The sequence below is a fragment of the Squalius cephalus genome (genome assembly GCF_949319135.1).
Source record: "Squalius cephalus genome assembly, chromosome: 11".
In the NCBI taxonomy this organism is placed as follows: domain Eukaryota; kingdom Metazoa; phylum Chordata; class Actinopteri; order Cypriniformes; family Leuciscidae; genus Squalius; species Squalius cephalus.
In genome coordinates, this window is record NC_137132.1 from 27,590,797 (window position 1) to 27,616,491 (window position 25,695).

The window sequence follows — 25,695 nt, forward strand, 5'->3', positions numbered from 1 at the left end:
TTGGCTACAGGAGACATTGGCTGAACTCAGCACATGATGTCATGGGGATGCATTACATTACAGCACACACTACTGGTTTGTATTTCCTTGTTTATTTAAAGGAATAGTTCATCCCAAAAGGAATTTATCATATGCTTGCCCTTTCCAATATGACTTTCTCTCTTCTGTGGAGAAAAAAAGTCTTTCCATACAATGGAAGCGAATGACGACCAACGCTTTTTGAACAAAAAGCATCACAGATTCATTTGAAGCCATAGATTTGTATCCGGATGCTAACATTTATGCACATATTCAAAACGTACTGTATAAATGAGCTTAACTTTAAATGTTGAAAAGTTTGTCACCATTCACTTCCATTAGAATATCTTTCTAAGAAGAAAGAAAAACACAACGGTTTGGAGCAACGTGAGGGTGAATAAATGACAAAACGATCCATTCCTTGAAATATTCAGTCAATCATATGCTCACCCTCACCTGTATGATTTTCTTTCTTCTGTGGAGAAAAATGTAGATGCATTTCTTTCATACGATGGAAGTGGATGTTAACCAGAGCTTGTCGAACCCGAAAAATTACACAAATAGCACACACTATGTCTCTTTTTGAAACCATACCATAGCTTTGAATTTGGACATTAACATATGAGCATACTCAAATCATACAAATTATCTAATGTTGAGAAGTTGGTCACCATTCACTTTCATCGTATGGAAGAGCAGCACGAACATCTCTTTCAAAGGAGAAAGAAAAACAACGGTTTGGAACAACATGAGGGTGAATAAATGACTAAATCAACCATTCCTTGAAATTTTCTGAATGTAATTCCTGAAGAAGGTGTTGGTAACTTCCTACGAACATATTGGTGTGGTTTTGACTAACACAAAAGCTCTGGGAGGGAACAAACCCCTTCATTAAAGAAATCTCTCTGTTCTTTGGACTGCGGCAGACCTGTGCTTAAAAGCAAGCCACTGTCATTTCGGTGGTGCGCCACTTCCCTGATCAAAGACGTGAAATGAGAGGGCTGTAAAGTTAGGGATGAGGGGGTGTTTGGAGGAAAAGGGAGATAAGAGGCATTATAGAGAGACACACACATCAGACAGCTTCGTGGATGTCTGGGTTTGTGTGTGTGTGTGTGCGTTTGAAGGGTGGAAGTGTAAAGGAAGCACAGTCACTGCGTAGGGAAATACAAAAGTAGCTAAAATTGGAGACAGCCAATCTGCCTTTTTGGGCTTAAGTCGTTTGCTTGTGTTCAGAGACCAGTGAACTGCACCCGTAAGACCTGGTTTATATGCAAATGAGGCTTGCATCTTTAATGCCTAACGGGTACAATATAGTGTGTGTGTGTGCATCTCAACACTGCCCTTCGGAGTCCATTCAGCCCCAATTAAAAAGAGGTAGGATTAATTGGCAGTGCAGGGTCAAAATACATTCATCCACCCCGCTCAAACCCCCCACCCCCACTTTTCTCTCTCTTCATCCCATCCCCCGTTCCTTACATCCAACTATCCCTCCCTCCAGTCCTTCTGTGAAGGGAGAGCTCTGCAAGACAGCGTCTACGACCATTAAATCATCTCTAACATCAGTGAGAGTTTGCCCGAGGTAATGCATTCATTGATTTGCATGTTTCGGAGCGGAATTGTTGGCTCTCATGTTTACAGTATGTGTAAATACGTAATGGGAAGATAATGAGCTGTGCTTTCTGATGCATACAAACACACTGCGGGCTCGCAGGATGATACACTACCAGTACTACCACTACCAAAAGACACAGAGTGAAGGCAAAATAGTAATTGTTTGCATAGCTTTGCAGCAATAGTGTTTGTGTACAGAAATGACCTGCTATTTTTTATACAATATGATTATTAGCAGTGTTGGGTAAAGCATTTAAAGCAATTACTTTTAGCTAAAGTAAAGAGTTACATAATTAGAACTTTTTTCAAGTACCAAGTAAAGTAACAATTTTACTCTTGCATTGTCAAGACAAGATCTTGACCAAAAATTGATTCTTGATGGAAATAAATGTTGTGATGTTATTTCCGTCAAGAGGTGCATCCATTTTGGTCAAGATCTTGTCTTGACAATGCAAGAGTCCAGTCCCAATGAATGAACTTTCAATGAATTTAAGGTCTGAACTCAGAGGTGCCCATTCATGTGTGAAAATGATTCTTCATGCTTCCTCCCAACCATTCTTTCACAAGTTGAGCCTGATGAATCTTGACATTGTCATCCTGGAATATGGCCATGATGAGTCTTCCTATATGGTTGTTTAAGAAATAATAAAGCTACACACTCCATCAACTGTTGCCAAACATATAACATACTAGAAACATAATAATCACTGAAATAATCATTAAATCATAGACTCTTAAGCATTTGCCTGTTTTTAATAATAATTTTGTCACATTTGATTAAATATTGCATCCAATAAGCTTTTTTTAAGCAATATATTAGGCATTTATTATATTAGCAATATATTAGCCACCCAATGTTCTTTAGATATCAGCATCAACAATAGCTATTAAAAACCCCATATTAGGTGCCTATAATAAAAGGAATGAATAATGAATGAATGGTGACAGAGGAGGAGATTTCTAATAGAACAGAGTCAGAAATAATAATATGAGGAAGACAAACGTCTCTCGGATGGATCATCTGCAGATTAAGAAAACCTGTTCAGATCTAGCTCTTCAATCCTGTTATAGCAGTCTGACTTAATCTACACTGGATGCATGCGCTTAGAATTAGAGAAGTATCCAGACCGAGAGAAAGTAAAAACCCTTCCTTTTCTCCACCACCCCCTCTTTCAGAAGTGCTCACGGGTCCACTCACAAAGTCAGAGAGACCCCACTACATGCAATATTCCCACTGCACTTTGAAATGCAGAAGCCCTGCTCTCGCTCTCGGCAGACCAGCCGTACTTCTGATATTTATTTTTTTATATACGGTGGAACGCTGCATATGTCCAATAATGAGAGGTACCGCTGAGGGCGGTGCCACGTTACACGGTGATGTGTTTAAAACTTTACATGGTGTGAACAAGACAAAATCCAAAGAAAGAAAGAGAGGAACAAAAAGTGCATCTACTCTTGATCTCAGTCTCTCTTCATTGATAAAATATTTTTCTTTCTAGTATTTCTTTCTCAGCACTCCGCTGACTCTTTTCATGTTTATTTCCACATCTGACTGATTTCTTCCTTTTGCTTGACAACTGCTTTTGGTCTCTGTAGCCTTTCTTTTTCCCCTCATTTTTTTCCATCCTCTTTCCTCCTGTGCTTTTTCCTGTTTTCTGAGAATAAGAGATGAGCTAATCAGCTCCATGGGCTCACCGGAGGGACGCTGGGAATTCTGCATCTAAGATCTGATCGATCGCTGCCTGGGGCAAGAATCATTTTCCTCCTCTCAGACTGACACACACACATACACACACACAGACACACACAACATACTCCATACATACACATGAAGTACGCTCAATATGTGAGCCCGTATCTGTCTCGCTATCCTTCTATCACTCCACTTTTCCTCGTCGGGCTGAGGGAAGCCACAGGAGGATTGCTTTGGAGGTAATTAAGGAGAGAGGAAAACTCGGACCGGGGATTCAACAGTAGCCTGAAAATCCCTTACTCTGGTTGATTTGATTTAAAACATATGAATGCTGTCAGGCAATCATACCATTGCAAATTTAAATGCACATGGAGTTTTCTAAACCAGGGTGAAAAATTGTCAAAGATATATATAAATAGTTTATATTTATATCAAAAGTAGCAGTCAGTATCTGGTGTGGCCAGTAGCTGCTTTAAGTACTACAGTGCATCTCATCCTTGTGGGATGTATCAGATTTGCCAGTTCTTGCTGTGAGATGTCACTCCACTCTTCCATCAAGACATTTGCAATGTTCTCGAGGGCAAGTATGGACTTGCTAATAGATACATAGACACGCTAATGTGAACATGTACGATATGCAGCTGCTGCATAAATAGACATACATAAATCCTATTGCAGATCTAGGCAAGTGGAGCTGGGGGAGGTGGAGGAGTTCAGAGGAACCCTGATAGCACACAGCAGGACTAGCTTACAGAAAACACTGAACAAGACATAATGTATATCTATCTATCTATCTATCTATCTATCTATCTATCTATCTACATATATACATACATACACACACACAACATTTAATTTTAAATATGACTTCATTCTGATTCTCACTACATTAATTTTATACTTTGGACTTCATTAGCTAGACTGTTTAATAAAAAAATGTAAAAAAAATAAAAAAAATAAATAAATAAATAAATAATAATAATAATAATAATAATAATAATAATAATAATAATAATAATAATAATAATAATAATAATAATAAATAAATATATATATATATATATATATATATATATATATATATATATATATATATATATATATATATATATATATGTATTCGTATTCAGTAGTATTCAGTATTGGGTTGATCTATAATTGTTATATCTGGGGTCTTCTTTAAATAGAGTGTGTGTGCGTGTGTCTGTGTGCACATTTGTTAAGTTGCCCGAGAGGAATGGAGAGCATATCGGCGGGGTGCTTTCACTCTAGTCTGCCTTTGCAATTAAAAAACTCCACACACCTCTCAGCCATGTTAACCTACACAGCTCTCAGCTATATTCATGCATAGTGCAATTACATTACAATCTACAGTGTAGTTCACTTCATTTATTTCCACACAGAGGGGAGGAAGGGAAGGGAAGGGAAGAGAGAGAGAGAGGTGTCACATGGCAGTTTTAATAAGTTCAGCTTCAGTGGCTGCATTAACTTCAGATGGAAATGAGCTTTTTTCAGTGAGTCCTCATCAATGAAGAGACGAGATCCTGCCAATGAGAGAGAGTTACGGCCAGACACAGATCGCCTGAGGACGCCAAGGTCATACAGTAAAGAATAAAAGAGATCAAACAAGAAAGAATATACAGTATATATACCAATTGATTGATAATACCAAATTCCTGGTGATGTGTTAATGTGTTGTGTCATGAACATGTGACCTGGATACTGTACTCTGCCTATGTGTGCACTCCCTTATCACGACTCATGAGATAACCAAACAACTCTGAAATGCATGCAGATATACATGCACAACTTTTCAAAGGCCATAATAAAGCTCAAAATTCCCCTTTCCTGCAAACATGCCCTATAGCACACAGCTGAAACAAAGGAGAGTGTGACTCACTGTGCAGGACTGCTCTGCTTCTTCAGAACCTCTTTAAATCACCGCTGGCCAAACTCCGATATGAGTATTTGAGCAAAGATAAGACGGCCGCACCACGGAGGGCCGCGGCCTATTTGTAACACCATTAATCGGTGATTAACAGGTCATTTAGTGGGATTTATTGGGCAAGATAAGCACAGGGTGTGCATTCTGCCTTTTCACAGAGATAGCCTAGCAACACCTGTACTAGTCGTAAAGATGAGTCAAAGAGTCGTAAAAACCAAAGCGCGTGTCTGTGGAAGTGTTAGAGATCGGTGAACTCGACCGGCATTTCTGTCATGTCCCATGTAATTAAAGCTAAATGCACGCAGTACTTGATTTTGACACAAATGGCAAATTATTTGTTTTTGAATTAATCTTATCCTTAATAAAAACAGAAAAATATCTAATTGCGATTTTTCAGACGAAAAGTGTGATCACGGTTGAAAATGTGATTTAAAATACATGTGTGTTTTAAACGCACAAGTTTTTTACTACAGTTTACTGTGCTTGTTTGTGGGGTTGCACAATTTGCGATTATATATCAATACGATTATACTATTTATTCATTTTAATTATTTATTTCTCAATTTACAATAACAATAGTAATTTCAAATTTAGTTTATTGTCTTCAAATTATGAACAAATATTTTAATTAATTAATAATAATCAGTTTTGGGAAAGTTACTTTAAGTAATGCATTACAATATTGAGTTAATCCTTAAAAAGTAACTAAGTGCATTACTTAGTTACTTTTTATGGAAAGTAATGTGTTGCGTTACTTTTGCATTACTTTTTCTCACCTGGACTGGGCTTGCTTGTCTGATTTATAACAACTGAAATCTTGTTTTGAAAAAGTAACTCTTTTGTTGTACATTTAAAAGTAATGTGTTACTTTACCTGTTACATGAAAAAAGTAATCTGATTACATAACTTGCATTACTTGTAATGTGTTACGCTAACACTGATTCTAATAAGAATAAGTTGTTGTTGTTATTATTATAAATAATAATACATTTTATTATAACTTGTAATTATTATTATTGTGGTTGTTGTTGTCATTATTATTACTTCTACTAAATAAACAAATTGCACAACTGTAAAATTGTAACTGTAAAAACAACACAAAAACAAAGCACAACTGTAAAATTACAAACAATAAATATAAACACGCAATACATGTTTCTTTATTTAAATCGTACTAATATCAAAATCAAGCAGCCCTAATACTGGCTTTTCTACATGGTATGCAACATGAATATCTTATTAAAGCTGCTTTTATCATATTCAGTGAAATCGACACTATAATCCGACAGAACAACATAAATAAGGTGGTTTTAGAAAAAAACCCGAGCTTCTAACTCCACCTGGAGCGTGTTATATGTTTTGCAAAAATCCACCGCTCCCGGATCATCGGGTCCAATCAGCGCAGGGGGGTGTGAGATCTGACTGTCAATCACAGTTCGTGCACACGGCAGACGCCACAGATCCCCCCTCCCTCGCGGCTCGCGCACGTTACAATATCACATGCACACGACACGCCTGAAGTTCGCCTGAAGATTGTACGAAGCGTGATGGCGGAGAGAAAATCTACTAACAAGCTTCCAATTCCTCGGTTATTGCTATCTATGGGTAGATTAGCCAGGGCAGCCTCCCTCCGAGTCCATGGTATTGATCGATGCTGAAGAGACGGACGCGTTCACAGAAAATCTGGTGCACACGCACTGACGAGCACGACCTCGATGGGAGGGTGCTCGCTGGTAGTGGGGGAGGGGCATGAGAGTTGTAAACATTCAAAATTTTGGCTAAATCGACCCAATCTGCCAGACTTGCCGACTGCAGCTTTAATTAAAGTTAGCCTCGACAAACTCAAGACTTTTTTTGTTTTCATTTGCGTTCAAAGCATTACCCACATTTTCCCATGATCTAGGGTTATCGAGGTACAATTTTGCGTATCAATAAGCTCAGAATGTGACACGTTGCCAAAATAACCAGTCAAATTCCCAGCCAAAGCCCTACAAAGCATTTCGTACAGTCTGACAACTTTGTAACGTACAATCTGACAGTTTACATTCATAAAGAGCAGAAAAAGCAGTGGCCTCATGCGAAAGCTCGGAAAAGGACACTGCCACTCTTGGTCGTTTGACGTTATTCGAGAAAGTGCCGTTGAAGCTCTTCAGAACGCAGACGCCAGGGCTCATGTTTCAAATTCAGAATTCGCATCACGGCCTCAGCCCGAAACGTCCATCCCAGCGAGTCCCATCTGGGGCTGGCAGAGGATTTCAGAAACAAAGGCGAGCCTGGAGAGGAAGGCCTCTGTCAGCTGTGAAACAGATCCGCGGGATCTCCCCTGGCTGTGGGGGTCAGGGGCGTCCCGGGGAACGAGGGAGAGTTCCTCTGGGAGAGGCTGAGGTCCATCCTGCCTAGGGGCCCCCCAGTCTGGAGAACTGAAACAATAAGAACAGTCTCTCTGCCTCTGGCTCCAGTCAATCTCAACAGACACCCAGAAACAGATGGAGAATGGCTGAGTCTTTCCTGAGAGAAGACGACGCTGGATGTGGACAGTGTGTTAGTGATGTGCTACACTCATAAGTCATTGTGAAGATTGCTGCTGTTGAAAGAGACCTGAGGACCAAGGCTCTGGACATAATGAAATACTAGTATACTACACTGGTAAATAGTATTGAAAAGGCACATGCAAAATCCCACACATATACTGGTTTCTTCTGAATTATATTCCTCACATATAAATAATTCACCTGTCGTCCTTGCGTCCTCACGGCGATAAGCAGTGGATGAGATATTCCGACTTGCTCTGTGTCACATTGAGATGCTGTCACTCTCCCTCACTTCTGCTGACAATTAAATCAGCCCCTCATGTGTATATTTACAAGATCTCTCAGTGTGTGAAAATTCTTTCATTCTCAGGGGATGGCTGTGATGCCTGTACTATGGTATCTACACTATTAAACACACAAGCTAAAGATCCAGTGTGTATGTGTGTGTGGGGAAGAGATTTAGAGTCACACTGGGAGATGTGTGAGTTAAACGCACTGCCAATTACATCTTGTTCTTGTTTTTCCCCCATCGAAGCAAATCCGAGTGACTTTGACCAATATCTCCACTGTATATCAGGACAACTCCCACTAGCGGGAGAACCACACACAAGAATAAATTAAGAACGTGAAACATTTATTTCCCAACAGAGGATGTTCTTGTCGTTTAAATAGACTTCTCGATCCCATGCCAGAGACGCAGGCCAAATTCCTCTCAACTGAGCAGGATAGAGCAAGTGCATCTCAAAGTTTTACCTCCCAATCCAACTAACTTGAAGTTGGCAACTTTTTAACCAAAAAAAAAAAAGAAAAGAAAAAAAGAGGAGAACATTCGGGATGCAAATTTCTACTAGTGATGGATGATATATTCAATATTCAAAAATATTTGCTGTAATGCTGTGGACAATTATGGCAACATTGTGGATATTTGAATATTTAACAACATAGGCTATTTGATTTAAACATAAGAAGAAAAAATGGTTTTAGAGTTGAAAAGTTCATCAGTTCAAACTGTCCGTTTCCATAATTCTATCCAAAACTCCAAGATTTGTTCACCTCAATGATTCAATTAAATGATTCGAATAAGTGAAAACCATTTGAACTGATTTGAATCATTTAATTGATGCATTGCTTCAATGAATTCAATGACTCATACACATTGATGATTCCATTAAATCATTTTAATAGGTTCAAACAGTCCACTTCAATGAACTGATTTCAAAATTCAATTATTCATTCCTCAGTGAACCCATTTAATGATTCAAATCAGTTCAAACTGTCCACTTTAATGAATCATTTGAAAAGTTGATTTGTCTGCATCAATGATTCAGTTCAACGATTCAAACTGTTCACTTCAGTGAATTGATTCAATACTCAATGACTCATTATTAGGTGTGTTCGACTTCAAGTGGCGCTGTGCAGACCGATCGGTGAATGATATCAAAATACCGCGAGAACGATAAGAGAGCTGACGGCTCCATATGCTTTTGAATCGCTCTCGCAGGATGTGCAGAGCTGCTTCTAATCGAACACACCTATTCACATCAATGATTCAATTAAATTATAGAATCAGTTCAAACAATCCACGTCAATGAATTGATTTAAAACTTTTTTCATTGAAATAACAGGTACTGGTTGAAAAAAAAAAAAAAAAAAAAAAAATCACCATTTCAACTAATTTCAGCGCAAATACCGTCAAAACACTAAAAATATAGCTTTAGCTATCACCCGGGCTATTTCTACTCACAATATTTGTGTATGTGTACCAAACAGCATATCTGACCTAGAGGCCTCTCCTTTTTTGCCTACTGTACTGCACCATGTATTCAAGTACAAATAGAGTGCATTCAATTCAACAGAAGATTAGTTTTCTCAAGGTCAAGCTTCCTCCCTGAGTTTTCTCTGTTCCAATCTCTCCTCTCAGAGGGAAGACAACTTGACCCGAGCCCTCACTTGGCACCATCAACCCATATATGAATATGGCACTCGGGGCTCAAAGCCAAGACAGAAAAAAACAACGTCTGTAAGGTTGCCAGAAACATAAGCACAGCGGGCAAAGGAAAAAAGTCGAATGCCTTTTAAATATCATTAAGGAGATGGCAGATGAGATTGCAGTGTAATGGAAGTTGGATAACATATCAGCATTTATCTGATGGCTTACAGCCTTTAATGGTTTTCGGGACACGGACATGGGATGCCGGAGGAGTGCCTCAGGGTTCGCTACTGGGACACACAAGTGTGATTACAAGTTGGCGTGTGAAAAGGTTAATATTTCAACCCTGTAAAAGAGACTTTGCTCAAACCTGATGTTTAACAGCTGATAGGACTGGGGAATTCCACCTTATCTGATGAGCGCATCACTCTGTGGCTGACTCTTCACATCTTTATGACTGCATGTTGTGTGCTATAAGTTTACGACCGTAATTCTTTGTGGATTATTCAGTGAGATCGAAACGGATCAGTGGATTCCTTTTGAAGTCCAGAAGTCCAGCGCTTTGAAGACTGACACTCTACCCCGGTAAGATCAGAACCGTGCGGCCACGCCTGAGACGGCAAGACACCATCTGTTCCCTCTCCAGTTGCTCGAGAACACATAAAAGAAGCAGGAACCCATTTACAACACGCAACTTCCTGTCTGACCGTAATTGCTCTGGAGCTCCTGTGAATGTCATTCATCCCCTGAGGATGCCACTTCAACACGGCTGACATTTCTTCTCTCAATTAAAATCCCTCTTTTATGCCACATATAAAGATTCGTGCACGGCAGACTAAACGCTGCCAATCATCGCTGAGAGTGAGACAAGTTTTCTATCCAGCATGCATTAAAAACCTCACATTAGCAGTTTGTACCATGCACGCCAAGCAAACATGTTTCACGTCAAGATCACTGGAACGAGACACAGCTAAAACGACGTTAAATGCAGCGGGATGCGAGCCTAATAGATGGTTTATTTTTATAAATAAATTGCAGGGTGCCAGAAAGCTTAAAAAGTGTCTGTGTTGACTCATTTTTTGTGGTCGAGGAACGTGGCAACCATGCAAAGTTAACATTCGGGGTATTTCCACCAAGGACGAGTAGCATGAGAAAGTGATTATTGAGACAATAATTATTATCATCAAAACTAAAAGTAGGAGAAGAAAATAAAAATCAAGTCTGAAAATTAGCTGTGATGCCGCAAGCTTTCAAAGTGATATACAGCCAGAGGAAGGCAGAGCTGAAATAATCCTTAGCATAGCAGCAGAAGTGCCCACACAAGGGACCTTCGCCAGAAAGCTTGTCTTACATCAGCAAAGCACAGGCCAACCTGAAATCTGAGCGCGCGGAACGGTTTCTCTAGCGAGGGCTCTAATGCCAAGCCAAAACCCTTTGTTTCAGTTAGCAACAACAATAGGTGTAAGAGCAGTACACTGATTATGACAGGATCTGTTTGGCTAGCGGCCAGACAGCACTAGCATTATACTATTAGGGGTTTTATTGTTGTGCAGACCTCAAATATCTCAGAACAGTGTGAACAAAGCCTCAGGAACACAGAATTAGTTCTGCTTGGTTTCTGATAACACTGCAATTGCTGTTCGTAAGCCAAAATTGGGTTCAGATTTTTTTTTTTTTGGGGGGGGGGGGGGGGTTATTAATTAACCTGGATTCATTATTTTTTGACATCTTTTATGCAATTCTTTTTATGAAACCTTTTGTCTACATGTCGCCCTTTATGTTGCTCACTTCATGCATATGCAAAATCTTTAAGCACATTAAATACAAATTCGTTCGCTACATGAATTTCACAGCAACTTACAAAAAAAAAAAAAAAAACGTGATTTTTGAGTGGCTTTGGTACATCTTACATGTAAACTCAATGTTTCACATGTGTTGACATGGTTTTACATGAAAAGTTAAGATGATCTGAAAGCAAATTTTGAGGGATCAAATGTGATTACCATAATCACATGAATTTCATGTTTTTTACTTGTTAACGCATACATACATACAGTAAAATCTGTGTGGTTTCAGAACATTTGACAAGTAAAACCAATGTTTCCGAAGTGTTGATATGGTTTTACATGCAAAGTTCAAGCGATCTGAAACTAATTTTAAATGACTGAATGTGATTAACATCATCACATGTATAAAATCTTCAAAACATTAAACCCACATTAAGTTCAACACATGAAATTCACATTAACAAAATCACATGAGATTTTGAGTGGTTTCATAATGTTTGACATGTAAACCCAATGTTTTACATGTGATAGCATTGTTTCACAAGCAAATGTCAAGATTCAAATGATCTGAAAACAATTCAAAATGTGACTTATGTAGGCTAATTCATGTTTTTTTTTCCATAATGGTCTAAATTTTGATGAGCATAATACAGCCAACTTTATACGTGTCGTCGTCATGCATATGTTAAATCTTTCCACAAATAAAAATGCATTTTAAGCTCAACACATAAAATTCATGTTATGTTAACGTGCAAACACCAAGGCCTCAAATGATCTGAAAACAACTTTTGAGACATCAGATTGAATATGATCACATGCAAGTATTGTTCCCCACACACTCTTGAGCCAATTAGCAAATTAGCAAATTCCTTCACTTCTTCTCCATAGTTATACTCTAGAGATGACAGCACATCATATAGCGGCTCCTTAGCTACAATTTCAAGGTCAGGCCTTGGATAATTATGCCTCTTGGAGGACTTGTCTGTCTGGGGAGCTCGCTATTCTGCTTTACGCCCTGTCTGCTCTGGGATTAGCCCTGGGGCAAGGAGTGCTTTAAGATGCTGATCAAGCCTCTCACTCAAATTGGCCAGAAAGCTTCTTCATCAGCAGGTAAAGCATCCCAGCATGAGGTGCGAAATCAAAGAACACAAAGTCTCTGAGTTTAGAGAGAAGTCTGTGCCTAAGACACCCTTTAAAATAATCGATATGATTAATATCAACGCCTGCCAAACTGCATCAAACTGATCTGGAACGCTTGCAAATGAGCCAGATTTTGTATTCCGCAGACTCGGTTTCCTGTAGAAGCCCAATTAGACCGGGCAGAATTACAAATAGGAGGGGGAGGGCTGCTAAGACCCCGTAATTGAGGAAAATCACTTACCCACAATGCAACCGGGCTGAGGGGGATCAAAGGTAGCCTGTGTATGTGTGAAGGTGAACAAACCGGGATGGGGGGAGGGTCCATGTTTTTAAATCTACTAATTAGCGGACCCTCTTTTTCCTTGCTAATTTAATTCCCTTCTCTTAAGTCTTTTGATTGCGCTCTCTTCACCAGACCGACGCCTCCAAAAGGGAGCTTTAGCATTTCAAAAGTGTATCCAAGCTTTTCCAAATAGAATGGTCACTAGGAAGCTGATCCTGTCAGGCAAGAGAATAAGGTGAAAAGGGAGGGGGGGTTTGGGGAAGGAATGGCTTTCAATGCCATCTTTCAGATTTAAAAAACACTGGGTTTGGGGCTGTAAAATGACCCTATAGAAGACTACAGCTCATCCAACCCAACAAAGGCTGACTTGGGATAACTCGAGCCCAAAGCGAGTACTGCTGAGCACTGCAAAACATGCCAAACTCCGGATGTGTCTCTTCGTACAAGATAAATCCATACATCACAATCTCTCCAAGTAATGCATGCTCGTGCATTTACTTTTCGTCACATAAACCCTGTCTAAAATCTCGGCTTTCATGCTGCACCAGTTTGGGTTCCTCAAAGAACCTTACATTGAACCATTTTTAAAAGGAACCATCCCATTTTAATAATATGAACGAACCTTTTTCCACTTTAAAGAACCTTTTGTGTAATGTAAAGGTTCTGTAGATTTTAAAGGTTCTTCATGGAACCATAGATTCCAAAAAAGAAACTTTATTTTAAAGAATATAGGCGGGATGTGAGATGTAACAGTGGCAAAAAAACAGCTCTTTGCTGTTCATGTTTTTGGACAGAGCTCAGTCTGCTTTTTTACTCCCTGGGGAAGCTATTGTGGACCCCGAGTCCTGCATGGAACGCCCCTCCCCTTCCTCTGGGCCTAACAATTACCCCGTTGAGACGACACAATGCATGAACCCCGTGTCAGCCCCCACTGGGCTTTTCTGCGTGTCGGCTTGCTTTATCTGTCAAAGGCAATGCACTGACCGACAAAAAGGCAAGTCTTAAAAACAGTCAATATGAGGGGGGTGTATGGAGAACATTCAAAACAGCGACAGCATTAGATGTTGTGCAATAGTGCTCTGAATTTCATTTTCACTACAAATAAACTAGCGTTGAATCAAGATGACACAGATTTTTCAGTCTAATCATAACCGTATGTTGCAGCTCCACTCGTTTTCATTTAGGATAGATAGCGATCTAAGCCGAGAACCATCCCAAACACTTAGTTTCCCCATAATCTTGGTCTTAAAATCCTCCCAGAACCATCAAGGCATCAAGAACGGCCCCTTTCCAACCTTTAAACTTCATTCCAGCGTCTCTGACAATCTCTCAGCTCATTCCCAGACAGTCCGACGCAGGCATCTGCATTAAACTCCAGCGATCGCCACATCGCTCTTTACCCCTCATCACCACACTGGCCCTGTGACAGCTCGAGGGGTACGCTTGCATTCCTCGAGGGTTTAAAATACCACAAGAGTGCAGGAAGATATAAACAAGAGAAGCGGTCGCAGAAAGGACGTCCCAAGGGCTTCGAATAAAGCCCGTATGGGGCATCACGTCCCTCTGAAGCGCATATCCGTGGGCGCGCTGCTTCACTAAGTATCGATGTCGAATTCATCTGCTAATTAATCCAATTAAACACACTCACATGCTCATTAAACATTTAGTGAGACTATATAAATGAGAACCAAATCAGTCTGTTCAGTTTTACTACAAATAGCACAGACAAAGAACTAAATTATGACAAGGCATGGACCCATACAGCACGCAATTTTGTCATCCCACCCCCATAAGAGTCTGTATAGATTTGTAAACCCACCAGTCTTGCCCTAATCTGAAGCACCATGTCGTTTAATTCCGCCTAATTAGGCTTAGGCAGACGTTAATTGGGATTTAGGTGAATGCGGCGTACACAGCTCAGTGGGCGCTGTCATTTTTCACAGGTGTGTGAGGATCAGGGTTACTAATCCCTTGGCCTGTTCTCAAAGACTAGGCTACTTCCTGGTGGGAAATCTCTGGCATTTTTTGTCAAAATTGGCTTTTTTCGCCAATATCGCTATTAGTGATGCTGTAGCTGCTGATGATATTCTTATTAGCGTTATTATTGCAAGTGCAACCGTGCACGGATTTCATCATCTTGACATCATTTCGTTAGGCCACATGCGAGTCGTCAAGGCCAGCGCGCAGGTCCTGAGCGTTGGAGACAGATACATCGCTCACCTGCGAGAACAGAGGCCATTAATTGGGCTCTGGTGCCTGCTGTGCCCCGTCAGACACTGACAATTTATTATTTGCACTTAGGAGACCATCCATCCCATATTCCACTGTGCCGCACCGCAGGGGTTAATATGATGGATAGTGTTCCAGAGACATTCCTTCGTGCTTTCTTTTTTCTCTCTCTCTCTCTCTCTCTCTCTCTCTCTCTCTCTCTCTCTCTCTCTCTCTCTCTCTCTCTCTCTCTCTCGTATATAGACACACCCACTCCGGCATCTGTAACTTTGACACATGTGCTTCCTTTTAGTCTGCATCCTACAAACTTGAGTTTAGTCACTGCTACCTGGCTCAACCCGTTTGATTGACAGTAAAATGTAAATTAATATGATGAATGGTATATGCATGTAAGATTTTACAAAAAAAAAATGCTTTACTGAACATGCCTCTCAGAATGTATTCAATAACTGACCATATTCATATATTGGTAGTTTTTTATATTGGTAAAAACTTTTATGATCATAAAAACTGAAAGACTGCATGGAATATTTGTACATATAAAGATACAATATATATAATATTATAGTATTCTATCTTTTTTTTTTTTATAAAAAAAAAACTGTTTTAAATGCTAGTGAATTTAGGAATCAAAATATTATAAATGCACAGAGTGAACGTTAGATGACGGCAAAAAACGTAATCTGTAAAATGCTCAAATTTGGGAAATGAGTTTGCTCAATTAAATGCAAAAATTAAAAAAATATATATTAATAAAAGTAAATATATTACTATATTGGGTATTTCATATATTTTAGTCTGTATGTATGAATGAATGAATGAATGAATGAATGAATATATATATATATATGATAACTACCAATACATCATGCATCACTTTAAATTTCTCCAATTAGTTCTCAACACAAGTGTCTGTTCACAACCTTAAAAATCTCTATTCGCCGCATTACCACTGTTTTATCAATTACGGATTGCATCTTTGGGTTAAGCTCTAACAATTTGCAGAGGTCATGAAAGAGCTGGTTGAATTCTTGACAGATGACATTCGAGCCTCTAATAGGGACAGTTTGACGTACAGTAATAAAACGGGCTCCTGCGGTGAGACATGAATCAGGGCCACATGACGGATGTGCTCTGTCTTAACTATCATTTCCAAGCCTCACAACAGCCATGAGCTAATCAGCAAGTCCTCACAGGCCTCACTGTACAACAGACAGGGATTAGAACAACATCATTCATTGTCACAAGCAGAAAACACTGCTCAGTAGCCAGGAATCAACACCAGCTCCTCATATGTCAACGCTGTTGGGCAAAAAACTTCCGGCTCCTTGCTGAATCCACAGTTGGGATTGTCGCCACGTCCTTCAACAGCACTTGAAATGCTCCAGCTGACTGTAAATCATGGTGGTTTAGACTCAAATCACGAACAGCGTTGCTGGTAATGTCACTGCTGACTACGCCAAAACACAAGCCGTCCTTGACACGGATGTCTTCAGATCTAATGATAGCACATACCTTTACAATGCCTGGCATAATTACAGAGCTCTGTACCTGAACACAACCAGGAAAAGGTTGTACTTCTCCATCTCTGGGAGAAGATGAGCCCTACCGTGAAGTTCGAACCACGACCCTTGACCTCTCTCCCTACGGGTGCTTGTTAAAGCGCTACACTGTTTCCTCGCTGCGTAGATGCCTCTCAGCAGTGGTGCATCGCGCAGCTAATTCTCAGAGCAACTCCATCGGAATTCAATACAAGCAAGGCACATGGGGAAGAGATCCATGCTTTGATCCGATTTAATTTCCTTTGTGAAATACGACTTCATCCGACAGTCCTCCTCTCCGTTTCAGCTCGCTGAGAGACATGGTTTGAGCTGTTTATGCATGATTACATTAATCAAGCAATCACTTCATCTGTAATCACGAGTAGACGTGAAATAGTCTGTAATTTGTTGCCTTATGTTTTATTTATCCAGTCGCAGTTGTAAATCCATCTAGTTACTCTCATTCTCTCTTTCTTTTCTAGCTCTGTATTACTGACATATATATGCAGAATTGCACAACAGCCATTTTAAAACTGAAGTGTGTCATTCACGCACCAAACACAAATAACTAAAAATAATTGTTTTCAAATACTTTTTGTAAGTCATTGGTCAGGCAAACAGATAGTGCCACCCCAACTCCCACAATACGCTCTATGCATAAACGGCACTGACGTATTTCCGGTAGAATCTAAGCCAGCGCCTTTACTTCCGCATAGCCCATTCTATAGTCAAGTTTACTAGCGGCAAAACTTTCATAAAATTAATTTTCTCAGAAACGGAAACAACGATTTTAGAAACCGATTCGCTAATCGGATTTCGCATGATATGAGAGAATACTCACCCTCAAAGTTGTCGATGTAGCTCAAAATATATCATTTAAAGCCCTTCTCTTTCTTACTCTTAGGTGTGACAGCTAACTGCCTCACAATATTGTTAACATCATTCACGTTAACCGCTGGAAGTTCTTGTAAACAGCGTGTAATTTACCATTATCTCCACCGAATGCAAAAACGGCTTCCGACGCAGCACCGGATGTCACTGGGCGGGCTGAGACAAAACGCGGAAGCGATCATGTATAGAGCCTATTAAAGGGGTCATATAATGGCATTTTTGTACAAGCTAATATGATTCTTTAGGGTCTAAATTAAAAGTCTGTAATATACTTTAATTAGAAATTCTCATTAGTATTGTAAGAAAACACTCATTTTACCTGGTCAAAAACAGCTGTTTTCAGCACGCCGTTTAAGTGCATGTGTCTTTAAATGAAAATGAGCTTTTCTCACCCCGCCCCTCCGTTCTGTGCGTACACCGTTTTTAATAATAGCACAATAACCATAACGCGTTGTTCATTATAAACGTGGGATTATGAATTATATTGAGAACGGCATATATAGAAAACATGCCGTAATGTACCCTGAGTGTAAACCTTAGCCGCATGCATCGTGAAGCATGCAGCAAGCGATTTGCAAAGATTAATATAAATATTAATATAAAGGTTAATAAAACGTTACACTCACTTCAGTTCTTCTGGAGGTGCAGCAGGAACACGAATAGTTGTTACCGATCCTTTTTTCAGGAGCAGCTTCTTAGCAAAACCAGCTTTATAACGTTACTGACCCTCGTTTGTAAAGCAGTCTGGTATGTGAAATGATTCGCGCAAACATGAAAGCATTGACGTTGATCGTGGGGAATATTCCCTTCAAAACAAATTCAGCCACTGCGGCTTCAGCGGTTCGGATTTAGGAACATCAAAATGACTGCTGTGTTCCTTATTACATCCAAGAACACCACAATCGCTTAGACGCCATTCTGCTCATAGACAGTGCTCCAGCGTATCAACAATGCCCACGCCGGTCCGCACGGACTATGATTGACAGCTCGCTCACGAGCGAGGGCAGATCTGTGTTGAAACGCTGCTGTCAATCAACAATCGTGGAACGATTTTGTGACGTCACAAAATCGAACGGCTTGATTTGAGAGAGGGGAAAACATATAAGGAGATTTATAAAAAAACACTGGATGGATTTTTATCATTTTATGATGGTTGTGTACAGGCACTGCCAACACACATTTCAGTACAATCAACTTGTAAAAGTGCATGTACCATTATATGATCCCTTTAAAGTTAAAGCTCCAATCTCCTCCCGAACATCCTGAAAAAAAGTCCTTTAGTGCCTTTAGTGAAAACCTTTAATGAAAAAGCTCAGAAAATCTGTCAATAACAGCTGTCAATCATGATGCCCCACCCGTTTTTATAACATCAAATAACTAACTAAAACGAAGCTTATTTTAAAACACGAACACTTGAACTTACATCAGAGTGATAAAAACGACCTAAAATGACCGAAACCAAGAGTAATTTTATGTTTTAGTTTGTCCCATTAGATTACATGGAGAGGGTGGGGTTTTAACCTATACTGGGGCCAACCCCCTGGGGGCGATCGAAACGTTTTGGCTTCACTTCTCAGGACTTAAAAAACAAAGTTTAATAGTATAATCTAAATGTTTTCATCTGTTGAGGATATCAGCTTATAAATGGTTTACTTTTAGTTGTCTCTGCATATAGCCTAAGCTGTAGGGAGGAGAAAGTACTTTAAAAGTATTTTTGTAAAGAAAAATGACACTTGAGTTTAAGGCTATAATGTTCTTCCAGGTTTTAACTTGAACAATTACTTCAGGCTCAACTGTAATCACAAAGCAAACTGAGGCAATAAAATAAAGCAATCAACAGTTTAAGTCATAACAGCCTCCTAAACCAGACTGTCTGTATGAATCATTGGTTAGAGGAGCATTACAAACAGACCCAATTCACATTCAGTTTCCTTAATGTAGCAACACCGGGTCTATGCGGACATCACTGGAATCCCAAAGGGAAAGGAATCCTGGTAAATCTGTGACAGTGTTACTAGGTTTGCAGATAAAAAGGCAGAGAGTTTGTTTTAGCAGAGCTTTAGTCGGTTATTCGCAAATAAAGAGGATCAGGGGCAACGTCAACTGGGATTATGCAGGTCTATTACATTCGGCTTAAGGTTTCTGTCAAAATCTCTGCTCAGAGCAGTTCCATCCGGGCCTGCCATGGGGCTGGAAACTGAAGGAGGGACAGTGATCTCAGAATGGGACGGTCTAGGCACAGATATGGGACGGTTTAAGCAAAGCTATCGGAAACAAACTTATGTGCATGCATACAAATGCAGAAAAATAATGACTTGTATGATTAATCATTAATGAAAGTCAAAGGGTGACTATGAGAATGGTGAATGTCATAATAATGATGATAATAAAAAAGAGGAAGTATGAATAATAAAAAAAATGTAAACTTCAAGCACCACAGTGAACTTTGCCCAAATGCTTGGTCAAAGTAACAAATGATTTTCTTTTTCACAAGAACAAGACAAACAGGTTTAACACAACCACAAAACACATTAAGGAAGCAAGGCATCCATTATGTCCTTTTTAACACCTTAAAAACGACTGCTTGCAATGATAAGGCTTTAAAAATGTAATATGCAAATTTTTAACAGGGTTTCACACTTTCTTAACCAAGAATTTCCATGACTTTTCCAGTCAAAACTAACTTAAGGAGCACTGTTTCTAACTAATGACTGAGGTAAAAATGACATGCTTTAATTTGATTCAGCATGTCAAATAATCACTGGACCTACACTGACAGGGTAGAGCCATGAAAAAAGACAAAACTGTTTCCATTGTTCACCTTTCCTGTACAAAAACGGTACATATTAATCAGTATTAAGAATGGGCTAGCCATGGCAAATCAAAGACAAAGTTATAGGCTACCTAGACTTATGCTCTCATGCAGTTCTGAAGTCTGTGGAATCATTGTGAACTTAAAGCAAAAGTAAACCTTTTGAATCTGATGCAAGCAAGGTAAGATAATGCTCTTAAGGGAGTAGCCTACCACTCTTACATTAGCAGATGATGATAAATGGGGGGATACAGTATAGCCTAGATTGTAAAAATAACTTTGCCAAGTCGGTAAAGAGCATTTGGAAATTATTGTCATGATAGATACAAAACAGAATCACACAAACAGGTAGGAAAATATCAACGCAACTTCGTTATCATCGTTCAATACAGTAACGTTATTAGACTCGCAAACGTCAAGCGTTCACCTCATTTCACGCGAGTTTTTAGGAAAGTGCTTGTACAGCATTATTCAACAAATGTACGTACCTGTGCAAACGTGTAAAACTGCGATAAAAAGCACGAATCCAATAATTCTCCCCGTCATCGTTCAAATATTCGCGATTTAGAGAGCTGTTTGTTTAATCCGCAAAATAAAAAAGAAACAAGAAAGACAAGAGATCAGATTTTTGTGCGTTTTTGATCCTTCATAATATCCAAATGGTGTAGGCTATATTTCGCTTTTCCACAATACTTGAGAGTTCCTCGAATTTCGTGAAATTATATTTAAAGTCCCCGTTAATTTGATTGTAATCCAGTTTTTTTGTGTTCACACACGCAACCCATGCGTCCAAAAGGAATAAAAAATAAAAAAAAATAAAAAAATTAATCGCAAAAAAAGTTTAAAGAAACCGTGCAGGGTTTTGAAATTAACCCCTCCAAAAATAATATTCTGCAAGCGCAGAGTTGGTCACTTCGTATCCGCTGATCGCATCCTAAAAGATCCCATAGAAAGCCAGAGAAGGAAAACGAACTCCAACTTTTCCCCAAAGTTTTAAAGGTGATAAGGTCCACAGCCTAAAAGAGTGACCAGTGTCACATCGTTCAGAAACGGCGTGAATAAGTCATCTCGAACTCAGAAACTTCAGTTTCCATAGGAAGAGCAGAAGCTGATGCTGCTGGAGAATTCGCTGACTGAAGTCCATTGGATGTAATCACTTCCACTTTTCCATTGCTTTGTAAATTCAAAAGTAACTCCAATATCTGCCCTCTATTGTTTCCCCCCTCTTCTTTCAGTTTTTATCTCAGTGTTTTTAATATTTGGATCTATGCACTGAGGTCCCCCGTCACTTCGGGCTGAGGGGATTCATTTGAAACAACGGTACTTCATTCAAACGGCGTGAACAGTAAATGGCATGGTACGTCCCAGGCTCCCCCTCCGAGCACTGAGCAATGGACTGTTCCTTATGAGAATTAACCTCAGTGTTGCCATGTGCGCTTATAAGCGACTTTTGGCTTGTTTTATTTCTTCATGAAATCTTTTCATATAATAATGGAGAGGAATTACCAATATTATAATAATAATAATAATAATAATTGATAATTAAGAAATAGTTATTGTATGTTTGAGGAAAAAAAAAAAATCACAGTGCAATTTAGCATGTAAAATAAATAATAGCTTAGATCATAGTTTAAAATCGTCTAGTCAAACTGAAAGACACATTTCGTAGAAATGCCCATTGCTTTTTTTTTTCGTTTATAATATTTCCATATAGCCTACGTGGTTAATTATTTTTCTAGGATTTAGTTATTGATAAGGCTGATCTTGTATTTTATGCAAGTTTAGCTACACTAATACTAGATGAACTAAATCAAGTAATTATACCTGTGCAGTTTATTTTTCTAGCGAGATCTGGCAACACATATAACCTCTTCAGCGCGGCTTCGCCTGTGAGAGAAACGGTTCCCTCAAGGCAATATTCTGTTTGATCAAACTTTAATGAATTTACATTTTAAAAGACATCCCCCGTACTGGTGAAACAGAATAATTTGCTCTTAATTATTTTAAAAGGCGACGCTTTGTGTGGATTTACGGAGGGGTTTATTTGCATATCTTGAAAAGGTGTCCTCGCTGGATTTAAATTAGTTTGTGTGCGTGTTTGTCTGCCTTTATCTACAAAATTGCATTCGTTGGACTCGCATGCCTCTATTAAGGTTGTGGTTTGTTTATTAATTTGATTGGAATTATTTTATTTTTTTTCTGTTTAACTTTAGAACAAATCTTCTGAAGTAGTGTCTATGCTCCATCTTCATCTGACAGGCGCGCGCCATCCGTAACCCAACACCGCCCTCTGCTGGTCACCACTACACTCCCGCCACCTTCATGGAGATATTTTAGAAGACGAAATATACAGTTTTAGGAACACAAATACGAGCGCTTTTGGTACTTTACGAGTCCATACCTCGAATCTAAAAGTTTGTGATAATAATTTTTAATGGCTATTTGCATTAAGCGTTCCTAGGCCCTATTTAAGAAGGCTTCAGCCTCCATTTTCTATCCCTGCCCTTCTAAAAAATCAACACTAAGTTGTCTGACACGGATGCATATCACATCCAAACGCACAAAATAAAATACAATCTTAAAAGCCGCTATAAGCAGCAACTGAAAAACTATTGTAAAGTATTTTTGATTAAAATGCTCAACCTCTTGCAAGGAAAGAAATATTCCTCTGAACCACATTATTGAATGCTCAGAAAGGGCTAAGGCTAAAATCCCAGAACTACCCCTGAACTTGCCTTTTTAATATAAATGACAGTAGAAAGCAGACAGGACAGTGAATATTTATCTTAATTGTAAATATAGTACCAGTGAAAATTTTGGAAACATCTACTCATTCCCACATGACTTTTCCCCCACAGTTTAGAATAAATGGCAAAACGATGAAATAACACAAATGCAATGGGAACGATGCAGTAAAAAATGTATTTATTTTAGATTCTACATTGCAACAACACTGTCTGTTCCAAGTCATCCATATTAAAGTCTTTACATTCAACATTTTTTAACATCACAAGCAAAAATATTAACATTTGAACATCTGAACCAAATTCAGTCAAGTGTGTCTAATCTTCCGACTGGTAGTCTGCCAAATATAAACCCCACATTAACCTAAAAAACTTGTGCAGACATTGATCTAAACTACAAAACCACAGCCCATTCACGCCAAGCCTCTTCTGAGATTTGTGTCTGTATTCAATCTAACATCCCGTCACCAAAGTTCCTGACCTTCACCAGGCCAGAGCTGTGTCAAAAAACCTGAAAGATATACTAGAGGATATGGCAGTTTTATGGTGAGGAGACAGGAAAGCACATCCAACGTCTGAGCCAAATATCCATCCCTCACCTGTCCTCTAATAGCACAGCCAAACTAGAATTATCCTGTTCCTCTACATCAAAACCTCCTGTGTAACGTTTCCAAAACCCTCAGAAATGAAAAAAAAACCTGAGCTCATTGATTCAGCATAGTGTTGATTCAGTGCTAAACCTCCATCAAAAGAGCTCAACATTTCTGAGCAGCATGAAACAGTGTACAAACACATAAAACTCCAGGCATACTTCAGTGCTAATCTAACCCTTGTGTCAGACATATCGTGAACTTACTCTGGAAGACCTGGTAGCATTTATGCGCCTTGCTGTAGAGATGGCGTGGTGGCACTGGGCCTTGATGGGCTCCTAGCGAGCCTCCTCGTGGACGCTTGCACCACTGGTTTGGTGGGTTCCTGAGGCTTGCTTGGCGAGGGACTCCTGGAGTTCCTCCATGTTGGACGCCCATCATGACGAAAATAGCCAAAACCGAAACAACCAGCGTCATGGACACCATGGTGGACACTTTCTGAATTTGTTATTTAGATTATCTTCTATGATTCTCACAAAATCATCTATTTCAACACACCAACGTTCGTTCATCAGACGATCTTCTGGGATCCAAGAATTATCCATAAAAATCCATAACTCCAGTTACACTTATTAGAGAGATTTAGTTTTTAATCTCAAACTTCCCAAAAAAACAACCAAAACCTCCTCATTCCCCATCAAGGACGCTTTAATTCATGATAGAACTTTTTTAATGAGCCAGGAGCAAACAGAGACAATATGGTCAGCGAGGGCCACTCCCCTTTTTTGGATTTCAATATCTTACACATAATAACCTTTATCCTGTTCGCTCTGTTTGATATTCAAAGCAAGTTTTGGTGGATGTTCTCTCTTTTCTTGTGATGTCTCTATGTGGGTAAGAGAAAGAGGGGTCCCTTTCGGACTCCATGCTGGGGCGTCTCTTTCAACGTGGACGGACCCCCCTCATCCACCCTGGGCTGTATCGGTATGGGGGCGATGGTTTGACACAAGCAGCGAGCGAGAGAGAAACACATACCCTTTCCCCCTGACTAAGACTATTTTACGCCTCCTTTTCAAGCAGCATCACCTAACAAAACAGCACAGGCTAAAACAAAAACATTCTCCAAGAACAATACTCCCCATAGAGAGAAGAAAAGCTCGCTTTCAAACATGAAAGAGAAAAATGTCACATTTTTTATCTCAACGTGGGGGCAGTGCATCCTGGGACTTCATTCAGGAAAGCATGGGCGAGATTTGAGCGGTGTTTTGCAGATTTGTTCGTTTACAATGCAGTTTAATGTTAAATGAGATTTATTTAGATGAACAATAATAGAGGAAGCAGTATATTTTGAACCAATAACCATGTGGAAATTTGTAAATTAACTAATTTATTTAATTTAGATCAATGCAGGTGTGTTTATGTGGTGAGAGGAAGGCCCTAGTAAATACTGTAGACTGTCGAACAGAAGCGCTGCCAGTTTACACATCCATTCCAATATTATCCTCGACCACTCTTGCCAAAAACTTTCAGATGTTGTCCTTGAGAGTACAATCGTGTTTTTTTTGTTTTTTTTACCAACAAAGTTAGAGACTTTAAAATTCAATACACTATGCTGATGCTTCCCTTTCACACCAGGTGCTGGAAATAGATAAGATGCTCAAAAGGACAGAACTGAATTTCTTTTATAATGACGCGATTATCTATACTTAAAAGATTTCATATTCAAAACCATTGTGAGACGACTGTGGTTGACATCTTTAGAGGAAATGTTTGCTAATCCCATTGTAAAGCTCTGACAGTCAGACCTCAGTTTAGTCATTCTGATTTAGGGTAGGTTTACATGACAGCAATGAACTAAAAACTGAAACGTTTTTACTTTGCGTTTTTCACCTACCAACGACAATGTTGTCAAAACAATCCCCGTTCACATGGAACTGCGACAACGGCTAT

General features: G+C 39.3%; 1 protein-coding gene across 12 annotated transcripts in view; it reads right to left on the reverse strand.

Annotated features, from left to right (window-relative positions):
• The window catches only part of robo1 (roundabout, axon guidance receptor, homolog 1), a 285,299-nt gene that overhangs the window by 149,049 nt on the left and 110,555 nt on the right, over positions 1-25,695 (reverse strand). For 7 of the 12 annotated variants that reach the window (XM_079886411.1, XM_079886412.1, XM_079886410.1 and 4 more), the window contains exon 1: positions 24,012-24,246. The exons of 3 other annotated variants lie outside the window; for them this stretch is intronic. In XM_079886411.1, coding sequence (XP_079742537.1) covers positions 24,012-24,231 — 220 coding nt within the window. In that variant the 5' untranslated portion in view covers positions 24,232-24,246. Of the gene's footprint in view, positions 1-20,899; positions 21,743-24,011; positions 24,247-25,695 lie in introns of those variants that run through there. 2 more of the 12 variants (XM_079886420.1, XM_079886419.1) reach the window with 1 other exon arrangement.